We start from the raw sequence: 13,936 nt of genomic DNA on the forward strand, positions 1-13,936 counted from the left end.
AGCAGGGCCCCCAGGCACTACAAGGCAACCTGATATTCAAGACTCCCCACCCACCCACCCGTCCCACCTCTGAGCTTTTGGTTTCCCTTTAGACACTCATTTGTGGTCGCCTGGAACATTTGAGAAAAAGAGAGAGAACATTGTGGCATATGTAGCAAACATAGAAGAAGAAAGAGTGCAACCTTTTCGGCAAGAGGTTCCACTCAGAGGTTCCACTCTGACAAAAGCAGCAGAGGAGGCTGGTATCTTTCCTAATAAATCATCGCTGGAAACAGAAGCTGCAGAGCTCTAACAGAAGGAAGCTTAAACTTGAGAAGTCAGTGGGTGCTTGTTGGAGATGGCTAGGAGAAGCAGCAGCAGTTGCAAATAAGTTCTGCAATGATGAAGAAGCTTAGGATCTCCCTCTGGGACCAGAGAGAGGAAAGTTCACAGGATTACATAAAGGACTGAACATTGTTTGCAACGTGCTTCTTTATCAAGTTCATCTTATTGTAAGACTGTTTAAGACTCTTGTGCAGTAAAGCTTCAAAAATTATTCTTGTGATGGAGAGAACTCATTTCCCACACAAGGTCCAGATCAGGAATTCCATGGAACAACTTGAACAACAAGTACCTGAAGAACCAAACCACGATGTAGCCGTGCTCTTTCCATCCCTTTCCAAAATTGCAGCAAGCTGTTCCTCCAAATGGTTCTCCCTTCACTGAAGTCATCTGAAGGCACCAACTATGCCCTGTTGGCCCCGATCCTTCTCCGTATGAAGGCTCCCTCCTCTGCTGAATGGAGGCAGGAGACCAGAGACAGCAAAGAAAAAAGCAGGGAAAGACAGACCCTCCAAGTGTCACTGTCTTCCAGGGATGTCCCTGATTTACCGAAGCTGTTGTCAGTTTCTGATTTGATGCCAGAGGGTATGGGGTTATGTGACCCCCAAGTTGTCTGAAGGTAATCCTGTATAGGGAATTTTTAAAATGTTTTCTTATGTTTTTATATATGTTGGTAGCTGCCTGGAGTGGCTTGGGCAACCTAATAAGATGTGTGGGGTATAAATAGTAAAATTATCATTATGGAACAGGACACCCCTATTTTCATCGGAGAGATGTTGGAGGGTATGGAAAGATAACAGAGCCCAGCCCTGGCACCTGTTACTGGAGCTAAGTGATCACATGACCTAGGCCAGCAGAGCTGGGAACTGGACTGCCTCCTCCAGCTGCTAGGCATTCAGGCAGCTGGGTGGCATCGTCCCAGCTTCATGAAATGGTATTTCAGGAATATTTCCTGTAGAGGATTTGGAAACCAGGGACTGCATACTGATCGCAAGGAGACTTATTTGTGCAACATACTGAAGAGCTTATAAAATGCCAGGTACATTCCAATGTTCTAATAAATTTTGAGAGACAGCTTTCCAAACAAAACCCACTTATTACAGAATTATTATTATTATTATTAATACCCCACACTCCCCAGCCAAGGCCGGGCTCAGGGCGGCTAACAAGCAATAATAAAAACAAGTTGAATGATTACAACTTAAAAACAAAATTAAAATACATTAAAATATTGATACATTGAAATATTAAAATGTAGCCTCATCGCAGGAAGAGAAAGGAAAAGAAAAAAGAGAGGGAGGGAGGGAATAAATTTGGCTCCAAGCCAAAGGCCAGGTGGAACAACTCTGTCTTACCGGCCCTGAGGAAAGAAATCAGATCCTGCAGGGCCCTGGTCTCATGAGGTAGAGCGTTCCACCAGGCCGGAGCCAGAGTTGAAAAGGCCCTGGCTCTGGTTGAAGCCAATCTAACTTCCTTAGGGCCCGGGACCACTAGGGTGTTGCTATTTATGGACCTTGAGGCTCTCCGTGGAGCATACCGGGAGAGGCGGTCCCGTAGGTACGAGGGTCCTAGGCTGTGAAAGGCTTTAAAGGTCAAAACCACACCTTAAATCTGACCCTGTACTCCACCGGGAGCCAGTGCAGCTTGAAAAGTACTGGGTGAATATGCTCCCATGGCATAGACCCCGTGAGCAGCCTGGCTGCATTCTGCACCCACTGGAGTTTCTGGGACAGCTTCAAGGGCAGCCCAGCGTAGAGCGAATTACAGTAGTCAAGCCTGGAGGTGACCGTCGCATGGATCACTGTGGCCAGGTCGGGGTGGGAAAGGTAAGGGCCCAACTGCTTGATGACAACGAAAGGGTATAGAAAGGGGAAGTTTTCGGGTTTCTCTAAAAACCATCGGACTATTGTGTACACAATTTCAAGGTAACATTACACTTTATTTCCGCTTTTTCTTACATGGGACTCGAACTCACAACCTTGAGATAAAGCACCTCACGCTCTACTGACTGAGTTAAGACAATAAGACAACTCAGTGATTTGTGTACAGGGGACACAGATGGCGGCGTGTGAACTTCCCTAGAGAAGGGTGCAAAAAGCTTGTTCCCTGCTGCTCCAGAGCTAGGAATGGACCAGATCTCATAGGGCTAATCCATTTGCCCCGACAGCTAAGAGCAGAACCTCCAGGATCAGAAGCAGCGGGCTGCAAATACGAGGGCAGGTGAAGCAGCAGGGCGGTCTCGCAGCACTCGCCTTGCAAGGGGGCGCATCCAGCCTCGCAGCCTCCCAGGGCCCAACCCACAGCCAGCGAGCTCCGATGCCCAGAGAGGCAGGAAACGGGGCCAGCCAGGGGGACTCGAGATCGGCTGCACTTTCCTGTCCCCCGCCGAGGAGAGCGGGGGAGCAGCGGCCCGTGGCCTGGCGAGTTTCCCCGGAGAGGAGCCGGATTCCGGTGCAGGGACGGAGCGAGGAGTCCGAGGTGCAGGAGGCGGGGGGGGAGGAGGGGGAGAGCAGGTGGGCCTGGCAGGATCAGGCCCCGAGCCCAGCTAGAGGCTGCAGGGCGCCCCCCACCCGGGCAGGAAGGGGAAGGGGCGCAGCTGAGGGGCAGGGCATCTGCAGGAGGGCACAGGGGCAAACATCTCTGGCTCAGGCTGGCACGGACCCTGCCGGAGACCCTGGGGAGCTGCTCCCTTCAGTCCTGAGCTCAAGGGGCAGAATGAGGGGTCCAAGGCAGCTGCTGCTTCGCGATGGACGATGCATATAGTCGTCCGATGATCAGCGACGTACCTGGGGCTTTTGCCTCCCCTCTCCCTGTCCCTCATCAGGGAGCCCAGCCCATTCGACGGTCCTCCCCACGGCGGAGAGGGAAGGGGAGGCGGGGGGGAATAGAAGAGCAGTGCAGCGGGGGGGGGGGTCTCTTACTGTGCAGCCCGCTGACACCCTTTGCAGGCCACTACTCCTGCCCCCCTTCCTCTGCCAGTGTCATTGATAAACCTACCGCCCTCATTTGTGAATTGGTCTGATCGCCTTTGAAAGCTCTCTTTGCCGCCACCATCACCGCATCTTCTGGCAATGATGTCCATCAGATTCATTTAGCAAGGAAATGGCTTCTTTTGTCTTCCCTCATCAATGTACACTCTGCCTACACATGGAGGTTCTGTTGTTCTGTCAAGGCTAATAAAACATCTAATAGATCTATTTCCTGGGGAACGCATCTGATCTTTTCCCAAGCTATCAAAGTTAGTGACCTCTTGTGTCTGCGTGTAAATCAGTGAGAGAGGCTTAAGCCTGTTTCATTAAAGGTTTTATTTCCACCTTAGTAAGGCAGCAGAGTTTTGAGATGAAGGCTGAGGGTTGAAGTGGGTGACAGTTTTGAGAATGCAGAGGAAAGGAGGATTCTTAAGAAGTGTGGCATATCGAAATGAATTAATGATAATAAATATGTTGAAGACAGTATTGTAAAAGACTGAGGAATGCAAATTTGAAATTAGCTATTAATGTTCAGATTATTACTCATTTCATTCATATACTGCTTCATATTCTTAAGGGAAAAATTCTCAAAGCAATTAAAGGGAAATCTCGTTGCAGTTTGTGTCTCCATAAGATGTTGAGAACATTAACTCTGTAGATCCAGGAGTTCTCTCCTCTTGATAGTCTCAGATTTGATTGTTCTTTCTGATAGAGCAGGAGGAACACTTTTTGGGCTTAAAGCTGCATTGATTCTGGAGGCCACATTCCAGTGAGCTTTGTGGCCAATGTATGCACATGCATGCGCACACAGAAAAGAGATGCAGACCATAAAGTCACATGCACACACGCCAGAGGTGCTGCACAAACTCACCAGACATGCCATCTAGCATACATACAAGTCTTGCAAACACAATCAGCATGTTTAGACCTTCCAATCCCAGTGCTGGGCTGGAGGAGAAATAAGAGCACAAGAAGACCCTGCTGAATTAGCAAGGAGATCTGTGGAAAAAAGACCCTTCAGATTGTTCTTTAGAAATCCTCTTTAAAGAGCAGCCAGAGGGATCATTTATTTCCAGATCAGGGCTCTTACCCCATTTCAGCACTGTGCTTGTTTGTGGTGAAATTGGAATCTAAAAAATCTCTCCAAGGGCCCTTTAGGCATCTTTCTCTCCAGGACAGACAGAGATCTTCATCCTATGATCAGATCAGGAGATGGAAATGGCAGGGACTAGCAGGACACACCCTGAGGCTTGGCAAGCCATATGCAGCCAATGCACTGCAAGTTAGAGTGTCTTCAGTCAAGAGAGTTTATGACCATCAAATTTAAAATATTTTGGATATTCCTTTTGTTCTTAGGCTGTGCAGATACCATACATTTAAAGCATGTGGCTTCCCCCAGAGAACCACGGGACCTGTAGTTTATTGCTACAGTTCTCAACACCCCTAACAAAATGCAGCTCGCAGGATTTCTTGGGTGAAGCCATGTACTTTAAATGTTAGGTGGGTCTATCACAGCCTTAATCATATACAAGGATCTGTTGCTGCCTTTCCAACATGCTAGAAGTTGCAGCCAGGATCAGCATTCCCTGTCCACTTAACATGCTCAGTCCTCTCTCTGGGTTGTTTTTGGATTTCCCTCCCACTGCCTTGGTCCCCTCCCCCCAAAAAAATATTATTTGTAATTCCATAAACCGTTTCCCCCAGTCTTTGGATAACTTCCCCTCGTCCCTGGGTGGAGTTGTTTGGGTGACATAAAGATTGTCATTCACATCCTGAACATTAGAAATAGAAAGAGTAATAATATATTTCAAAAACTGGCTAATGGTTAAAAAATGTGCTTTTGTTTTTATTCTTGTGTTGTATTTTACTTTGTGTTTATTTCTTTTCCAGCAGGGTGGCAAAAAAATGGAAGAGCAGGGACCCAGGGAGAGACTGGAGTGGAAAGGAAAGAAACCTCCTGCCGGCCAAGTTGGGACCATCAGGGATCTTCTGCCTCGGGCAGATTTATGTCAAATTAAGCAGGAGCCAGAGGAGGGGCAGCCGCAGCAGCACTGGGAGTTCCAGAAGCAGGATTTCCTGAAGACGATGCAGCCCCCTTGTTCAGAGTGGGAAACCCCACAGGCTCCCAGTCCTCCCCACTCCGGGGATGGTGTCCTCTCCTTCAGGGGAGCTGCGGATGCCAGTCGGAGGCCCAGTGGGAGAGCAGGGGGGACAGACCAGACCCTGCTCCCAGACACTGAGGGGCTTCTGGGAAAGGTAAGTGCCCTCCTCTCACCTGGGTTTCCAGCACCTGGAGGTCACAGGTCCACTGCCTCTAGACATGGAGGTTCTGTTTAGCTATGGTGGTGAATATTCCTCCCCCCTGCACTTTCTCTCTAATCCACTTTAAAAAGGCTTGCTAGACCAAACTTTCTAAATGGGTAGCTGTACAACTTTACCAGCTGTGGTCCTGCACTGGCAGCAAGGCTAACAAACAGGGGAGCTGGGAACGTGCTAGTCTCGTATCTCCCTGCATCTGCCTCCTGACCTAATTGTCCCAGCTTACCTCATGATTGGGCCGTCCCTGAGGGTGAACTGTGATGAAACCAGGTACTCTCTTATGAGGCATAACTAACAAACTTTCCATTTTGCCCAAACCAAGAAACTACGGCTGCCAGCTTTGGAATAAGCTGGGATATTAAGTTAACTTCAAACTGTGCTTGGTCAAAACAGGAAACTCTGGCTGATCAGTGGCTTCGTGGTTTTACTGTTCCCACTGTAAAAATAGTAAAAATAGGAAGCCCTGTTGCATTCAAAGGGGCTGTTTGGACAGAGTCTCTGATCAGCATGCCTAGCAGGACAGGCTTAAAAAGGTAAAGGGACCCCTGACCATTAGGTCCAGTTGTCACCGACTCTGGGGTTGAGGCGCTGATCTTGCTTTATTGGCCAAGGGAGCCGGCGTACACCTTCCGGGTCATGTGGCCAGCATGACTAAGCCGCTTCTTGCGAACCAGAGCAGCGCACAGAAACGCCGTTTACCTTCCCGCTGGAGCGGTACCTATTTATCTACTTGCACTTTGACGTGCTATTGAACTGCTAGGTTGACAGGAGCAGGGACTGAGCAACGGGAGCTCACCCCGTTGCGGGGATTCGAACCGCCAACCTTCTTATCAGCAAGTCCTAGGCTCTGTGGTTTAACCCACAGCGCCACCCGCGTCCTAGGACAGGCTTAGGAAGCAATTATTATTATTATTATTATTATTATTATTTGCATCCTGCCTATCTGACTGGGTTGCCTCAGCCCATCTGGGTAGCTTCTAACAAAATAAAAACTATCAACAATTTCCTTGTAAAAGGCTGCCTTCGGAAGTCTTCCATTTTGTAGAAATGGCCTTCAGTTTTAAAGAATTGCCCTCTTTAAGGAATCACGTGGTGTAAATATGTATGTTGTCCACTAGGTCCAAACGCAGACAGACTCACACATGGTAGGAGCAAGCAATGCTCTAAAGTGCTTATCTTGCGAACATCTAAGTTGTTTACTCCTGACCAAAGCTCCTGTTTCCCAAAAGGACAGGAGGGGGAGCAGTGGAGGAAACAGATGGGTTTGAAGGCTCTTTCCACCAGCCGCCTCTCTCCCCTGAGGAACAGGAGCAAAGGGTGTTTGCAGGGCAGGAGGACAGAGGAGGAGGCAGCGAGGGCAGAGGGAGCAGTGGGCGGATCCCCGCCTCTCCCAGGGGGTCCAGATGCAAGCAAGGGGCTTCCTTCTTCTCCATGCAAGGGCCACCCATGTATTCAGAGCAGTCCTTTGCAGATTAACTCTTAAGTTCCAAGGGATCTACTCTCAGGCCACTAATGTGCATACCATGCCAGCCTTAAGAAGGGAGGTGGGACAGGCAGGTGAAAGGAATTGCCAAAAGTGTTTGAAAATGGGTGGAGGCTCTTGGGAAGGGGGTCCCCAATTGGGGCTTCTCCAGGGGCAGCAGGATGTCTTGGGCAGGAGAATCCCTGCAGGGGCTCTCAGACTCCCTTGGCTTCTTCTTCCCTCCCTCCCAGGAAGCTGCAACTTGCTCTGGATTCTGCACTCCTCAGGAAGCTGAACCTGCAAACCTAGCTGAGACTGAACCTGCAACCCTGGCCAGGATGGAAGGAGGAAGATGGACGGTTGACTTGGTCAGGCTGTCTCCCGCATCCCTCCCCACAACCTCTGAGCATTCCCTCCCAGGACCCTTGGAGAAATCTGGTGAGTTCCAGGGGAGAGGAGATGGGGAGAAGGATAGATGGATGGTGGAGGGAGAAAGAGGAAAAGATGGAGAGGAGACAAATGGAAGGAAGTTCCTGACAGGAAGAAGGAAGGGGTGAGGCCTTCTCAGAAGCAGCATTTTTTTTCTTGAATCCTTTTCCTAAAGTAGTGGGGAAAGATTTTCTTCCTCCAGGCTTTGAAATCTTAGCTGTTATTTCCACGGTGAGAATAATTGATGATAATGATGTTGCACAACAATCCTGAAAAACAGATGAAGGGGAATGGATATGCTTCCCATAATTATTTATGATTAATGTATTTAAATTGTTTCTATTACTCTTATTTTTTATAGACAGGGTCAGAATGATACATTCCACCAGCATCAAAACACAATAAATGCATGCACCTCCCCAGTTTGGTGGGCTTAAGGGACAAAGGACCCGTTATCATGATACAGAATTCCTGCTGCTGGAGGCTCTACACTTAGGATTGGGCATATAAAGTCCAAGCGTGTCTGGTATTATAAGCAAATTGTGTAAATCTTAGAGACTGGGGTTGTTTGTGAGAGTGAGTGAGTGGGATAATAATTTATAGCGCCCCTGTGTAATGGCTTGGTTCTCCCGCACAGATGCGAGACAACTCCAGTAGTAATTATCTCAGGTTTATTGCTCAAACTCATAAATCACTGTGGAGCTCAGTCCTCGGCCTGTTCATCCCAGCTTGCAGTTGCCGAGTCCTCCAGCAAAGAAGCCCCCACTTTCGCTTTCTTTTCCCCTCTCGCAGATTCTCTCGAGCCTACGATTTTTTGGACAGGCTATTTCCGGGATCTCTGTGTCAGACCTCAAACTGGAGATAACAGTCTGTGCCCCCCCCCCGCCGTCGGCACCCCCTCTTCCTGCTCTTTGTTCTTTGCTCCTGCTGCAGCTTGGCTGCTCCTCCCCTGCTTCACATTCCAACCGAATCACATCTCTTGCGTTCTCAGGCTCTGTCAGCGGAGGCACGAGAGGCTTGAGATTCACGGAGCTGACACCCTGTAATTTTGTCCGTTCCTAAGCTTCCATGGAGATACTGTGGTACAACCTTGGTGCAAATTTCAAAATAAGTACACAAAGCCAACAAAGAGACTCAGAGGTTTATACTGGCACCAGCTTTCCTGGTCAAGAGTCCACTTTGTCAGACTGCAGCCCACAAAAGCTTAGGCCATAATACATTTATCTGCCTTTAAGGGCTGCAAAAGATGAATAAACAGAAGCGTAGTTCATCTATGGAATCTATCCTACAGGAGACAGTGATGGCCAGCAACATGGATAGCTTGAAAAAAAGGATAAGACTGACGTCTCTGCTCTGCCCTCGCGGTCCTAGGCAATAACGCTTCTTAATACTAGTTTCTGGAAAGCACACGATGGCAGAGAAGACTCTTATGCTCCAATCCTGCTTGCCGGTTTCCCACAGGCATCTGGTTGGCCTCTGTGAGAAGAGGATGCTGGACTAGGTGGGCCTTTGCCTGATCCAGCAGGCTCTTCTTAGGTTCCAATATATTGCAATATTTTTACAGTTAAATGTAGCACTTAGGTTTTATTTATTTCACAATGGAGATACTGTTACTTGAGCCTGAGATCATTTCTTCACTTCAGAAAGAAAAAAATAGATGTGTCTAATAAGCCAATTCCACCATAGATCTGTATTATAAAATGATGGTGCTTTATTAAGTTTGAATCGAGTGATCATGTGTTGCTCCTGCCACTATCTCATCAGCTTTTCAAAAAATATGGAACCTAGAGAGGATAGTGGAGAATGAAGGTGTTACAATGAGAGAAGGTGCAGATTCGAATTGACATCTGTTCAGTTCCCTTTTTGTCTTTCTTGAAAGTCTAACAGGATTCTCTTTCCTCCCAGACTCCCAAACAGGTGAGGAAGATGAAAGTCAGAATTCTATGGAGCTACCTGTCAATTCATTGGGAAGAACAAAGAAACAGTTTAAATGTATGGAATGTGGGATGTGCTTTTATCACAGTGGAAGTCTGAGGATACATCAACAAACTCACAAAGGAGAGAAACTATTTGAATGTATGAAGTGTGGAACGAGCTTTAGTCATAGTCAAGCACTTAGAATACACCAACGTACTCACACAGGGGAGAAACCATTTGAATGTATTGAATGTGAAAAGAGCTTCAGTACCACTGGGAAACTTAGAATACACCAACAAACTCACACAGGGGGAAAACCATTTAAATGCATAGAATGTGGAAAGAGCTTCAATGATAGTGGATCACTTAGAATACACCAACGAACTCACACAGGGGAGAAACCATTTAAATGTATTGAATGTGGAAAGAGCTACAATCGAAGTGGAGGCCTTAGAATACACCAACGAACTCATACAGGGGAGAAACCATTTGAATGTGTGGATTGTGGAAAGAGCTTCAGTGAAAGTGGATCACTTAGAATACACCAACGAACTCACACAGGGGAGAAACCATTTAAATGTGTGGATTGTGGAAAGAGCTTCAGTGAAAGTGGAAAACTTAGAATACATCAACGAACTCACACAGGGGAGAAACCATTTGAATGTGTGGATTGTGGAAAGAGCTTCAGTCGAAGTGGGACACTTAGAATACACCAACGAACTCACACAGGGGAGAAACCATTTAAATGTATTGAATGTGGAAAGAGCTACAGTGAAAGTGGAACACTTAGAAGACATCAACAAACTCACACAGGGGAAAAACCATTTAAATGTATGGAATGTGGAAAGAGCTTCAGTGAAGGTGGAAAACTTAGAAGACATCAACGAACTCACACAGGGGAGAAACCTTTTGAATGTATTGAATGTGGAAAGAGCTTCAGTGAAAGTGGAACACTTAGAAGACATCAACAAACTCACACAGGGGGAAAACCACAGATGCATTAATAAACTGCATAGGTGTTTTTTACCTTTCCTTCTATGCTTCCTTGCAATACTGACAAAATCAAACCATGCCAATGCTTTCAGCCCCAGAAGAGGACCCTTGGTGTCAAAAGAAAGCAGTCTGGTGCCACATTTCGCAGCAGTTACTTTAACACACTCTACCTGGGGCTGCAACATCAACAACTTTTTCCAGGGAGCCTTCTCTTCTCATGAGGTGGCCAAAATAGTGAAACCTCAGCTTCAGCATGTTTCCTTCCAGTGAGCATTCAGGGCTGATCTCCTTCAGAATGGATAGGTTTGATCTTCTTGCAGTCCATGGGGCTCTCAAGAGTCTCCTCCAGCACCATAATTCAAAAGCATCAATTCTTTGGCGATCAGCCTTCTTTATCGTCCCGCTCTCACTTGCATACCTCACTACTGGGAAAACCATAGCTTTAACTTTACGGACCTTTGTTGGCAAGGTGATGTCTCTGCTTTTTAAGATGCTGTCTAGGTTTGTCATTGCTTTTCTCCCAAGAAGCAGGCACTTTTTAATTTCGTGACTGTTGTCACCATCTGCAGTGATCATGGAGCCCAAGAAAGTAAAATCTCTCACTGCCTCCATTTCTTCCCCTTCTATTTGCCAGGAGGTGATGGGACCAGTGGCCATGATCTTTGGTTTTTTGATGTTGAGCTTCAGACCATATTTTGCGGTCTCCTCTTTCACCCTCATTAAGAGGTTAATTCCTCCTTGCTTTCTGCCATCAAGGTTTGGTCATCTGCATATCTGAGGTTGTTGATATTTCTTCCGGCAATCTTAATTCTGGCTTGGGATTCATCCACTCCAGCCTTTTGCATGTTGAATTCCGCATATAAGTTAAATAAGCGGGGAGCAATATACAGCCTTGTTGTACTCTTTCCCAATTTTGAACCAATCAGTTGTTCCATATCTAGTTCTAACTGTAGCTTCTTGTCCCACATATAGATTTCTTATGTTAAGGAAATTAGGGAGCACATCTTTAAAGTTATTAAATGTTACAGATATTATGCCTGAATGTATCCTTTCAACTTGACAGCTCAGGGAAGTTACCGTATTTTTTGCTCTATAAGACTCACTTTTTCCCTCCTAAAAAGTAAGGGGAAATGTGTGTGGGTCTTATGGAGTGAATGCAGGCTGCACAGCTCTCACAGAAGCCAGAACAGCAAGAGGGATTGCTACTTTCACTGCGCAGGGATCCCTCTTGCTGTTCTGGCTTCTGAGATTCAGAATACTTTTTTTCTTGTTCTCCTCCTCCAAAAACTAGGTGCGTCTTGTGGTCTGGTGCATCTTATAGAGCAAAAAATACGGTACCTAGCTTTAAAAATAATATAAAATCAACTCCTTTGCCAGTTTCCTCCATTCCAAAGCTATTTTCCCCTTGAAAAAGGACTCCAGGAAGTGTCCAGGGGTGACAATTGCTGAGCTGGACCAAGGAAAGCCTAATCCCATCACCAAACTTGCCAAGGGGCCAGACATGCAAAGGAAGTTCTATTGTACTTTGGGTGATGGGACTTCAGAGGTGTTTGCCTATGCTAATCTTATACCTGAGTCTTGCCCTGACATGGGCATGCTTATGCTAATCTTGTACCAAGGACTTGTCTGGACATGTTTGCCAAGGTTAGACTAGTGTAACCCCTGTCTACCCCTCCGCTATTGTGACATGTCACATAGCAATGATGCTCTACAAACTGTATTCTGGGATATGGTGGGAAAGTTTTAAAAGTCTTTGTCACCCCATGCTTGGGGTTCAAAATTCCTCTTTGAACCTGTTGCGCAATAAACTTTGGTCTACAGCTATTTGCTCCATTTGGTGGCTGGATTCCTTCCTTTATTCTGCAAGGGACCCGCGGGCACTTCCCAACAAGCTGGTTTGACTGAACAGCCTTACACCTAGATTTTTCCATAACACTCAGGAGACAGATGAGGTGATCAGGCACTCCCATTTCTTTAAGAACTTGCCATAGTTTGCTGTGGTCGACACAGTCAAAGGCTTTTATATAGTCAATGAAGCAGAAGTAGATGTTTTTATGGAACTCCCTAGCTTTCTCCATAATCCAGCATGTTTGCAATTTGGTCTCTGGTTCCTCTGCCCCTTCGAAATCTAGCTTGAACTTCTGGGAGTTCTCAGTCCACATACTGCTTAAGCCTGCCTTGTAGAATTTTAAGCATAACCTTGCAAGCGTGTGAAATGAGCGCAATTGTGTGGTAGTTGGAACATTCTTTTTTTTATAAATTTTTTTATTGGTTTTACAAAATTTTTTAAAACAATACAAACATATAAAAAGACATACAAACACGTATAGTTTCATAACCTTTTTTTCATAAACCATGTTTCTCAGACTCCCCCATACCTCCCCTTTCTGCATCCCAATGTCCAAAAGTTTTTAGCAACTCTAAATATTTCTGTCAGTCCTCTGTCCTCTTAATCTTTCCTTCAGTCTAGTCTTATATCGCTGTAACCCTTTCTTACTCAAAACCTCGACATTCTAGCATTCATCAAGTTTATAATAGTCCTTAAGGTAGATTTTAAATTTCTTCCATTCTTCTTCCGCCGTCTCCTTTCCCTGGTCGCGGATTCTGCCAGTCATCTCGGCTAAAGTCATATAGTCCATCACTTTCATCTGCCATTCTTCCAGGGTGGGTAGATCTTGTGTCTTCCAATACTTTGCGATGAGTATTCTTGCTGCTGTTGTAGCATACATAAAGAAAGTTCTGTCTTTCTTTGACACCAATTGGCCGGCAATGCCCAGGAGAAAGGCCTCTGGTTTCTTAGGAAAAGTACATTTAAGTGCCTTTTTCATTTCATTATATATCATTTCCCAGAAAGCCTTAATCTTCGGGCATGTCCACCAAAGGTGATAGAAAGTACCTTCAGTTTCTTTACATTTCCAACATTTATTATCAGGCAAATGATAAATTTTTGCTAGCTTGACTGGGGTCATGTACCACCTGTAAATCATTTTCATAATATTTTCCTTTAAGGCATTACATGCCGTGAATTTAATACCGGTGTTCCACAACCATTCCCAGTCAGCAAACATAATGTTATGGCCAATGTCCTGTGCCCACTTAATCATAACCGATTTAACTGTCTCATCTTGTGTATTCCATTTCAGCAGCAAATTATACATTCTTGACAAGTTCTTAGTATTGGGTTCTAACAGTTCAGTCTCTAATTTTGATTTTTCCACCTGAAAGCCAATTTTCCTGTCCTGTTTATAAATCTCCATTATTTGGTAATATTGAAGCCAGTCTTGTACTTTAGGTTTCAATTTCTCATGACTCTGTAATTTCAATTTATCTCCCTCCTGTTCCAAAATTTCCCAATACTTTGGCCATCCGACCTCCATATTGAGTTTCTTCAATGCCTTAGCCTCCAAGGGTGACAACCATCTAGGGGTTTTATTTTCCAACAAATCTTTATATCTTATCCAGACATTAAACAATGCTTTTCTAACAATATGGTTTTTAAAGGCCCTATGCACCTTGATTTTATCAT

At 45.8% G+C, this 13,936-nt stretch overlaps 1 protein-coding gene across 1 annotated transcript; it reads left to right on the top strand.

The window, feature by feature from the left end:
* Positions 1-9,144: 9,144 nt before the first annotated feature.
* Positions 9,145-12,243, top strand: LOC308469986 (uncharacterized protein). Its single transcript, XM_080993169.1, has one exon. It carries the CDS (start codon positions 9,444-9,446, stop codon positions 10,419-10,421), a length of 978 nt encoding a protein of 325 aa, XP_080849295.1. The 5' UTR covers positions 9,145-9,443; the 3' UTR covers positions 10,422-12,243.
* The last annotated feature ends 1,693 nt before the right edge of the window (positions 12,244-13,936 follow it).

The sequence above is a fragment of the Podarcis pityusensis genome (genome assembly GCF_964106645.2).
Source record: "Podarcis pityusensis genome assembly, chromosome: 2".
NCBI classification, from domain to species: domain Eukaryota; kingdom Metazoa; phylum Chordata; class Lepidosauria; order Squamata; family Lacertidae; genus Podarcis; species Podarcis pityusensis.

What these genes read in the sequence shown, in the direction of transcription:
- LOC308469986 (XM_080993169.1), top strand. Translation starts at nt 9,444, where the DNA reads ATGGAGCTACCTGTCAATTCATTGGGAAGAACAAAGAAACAGTTTAAA.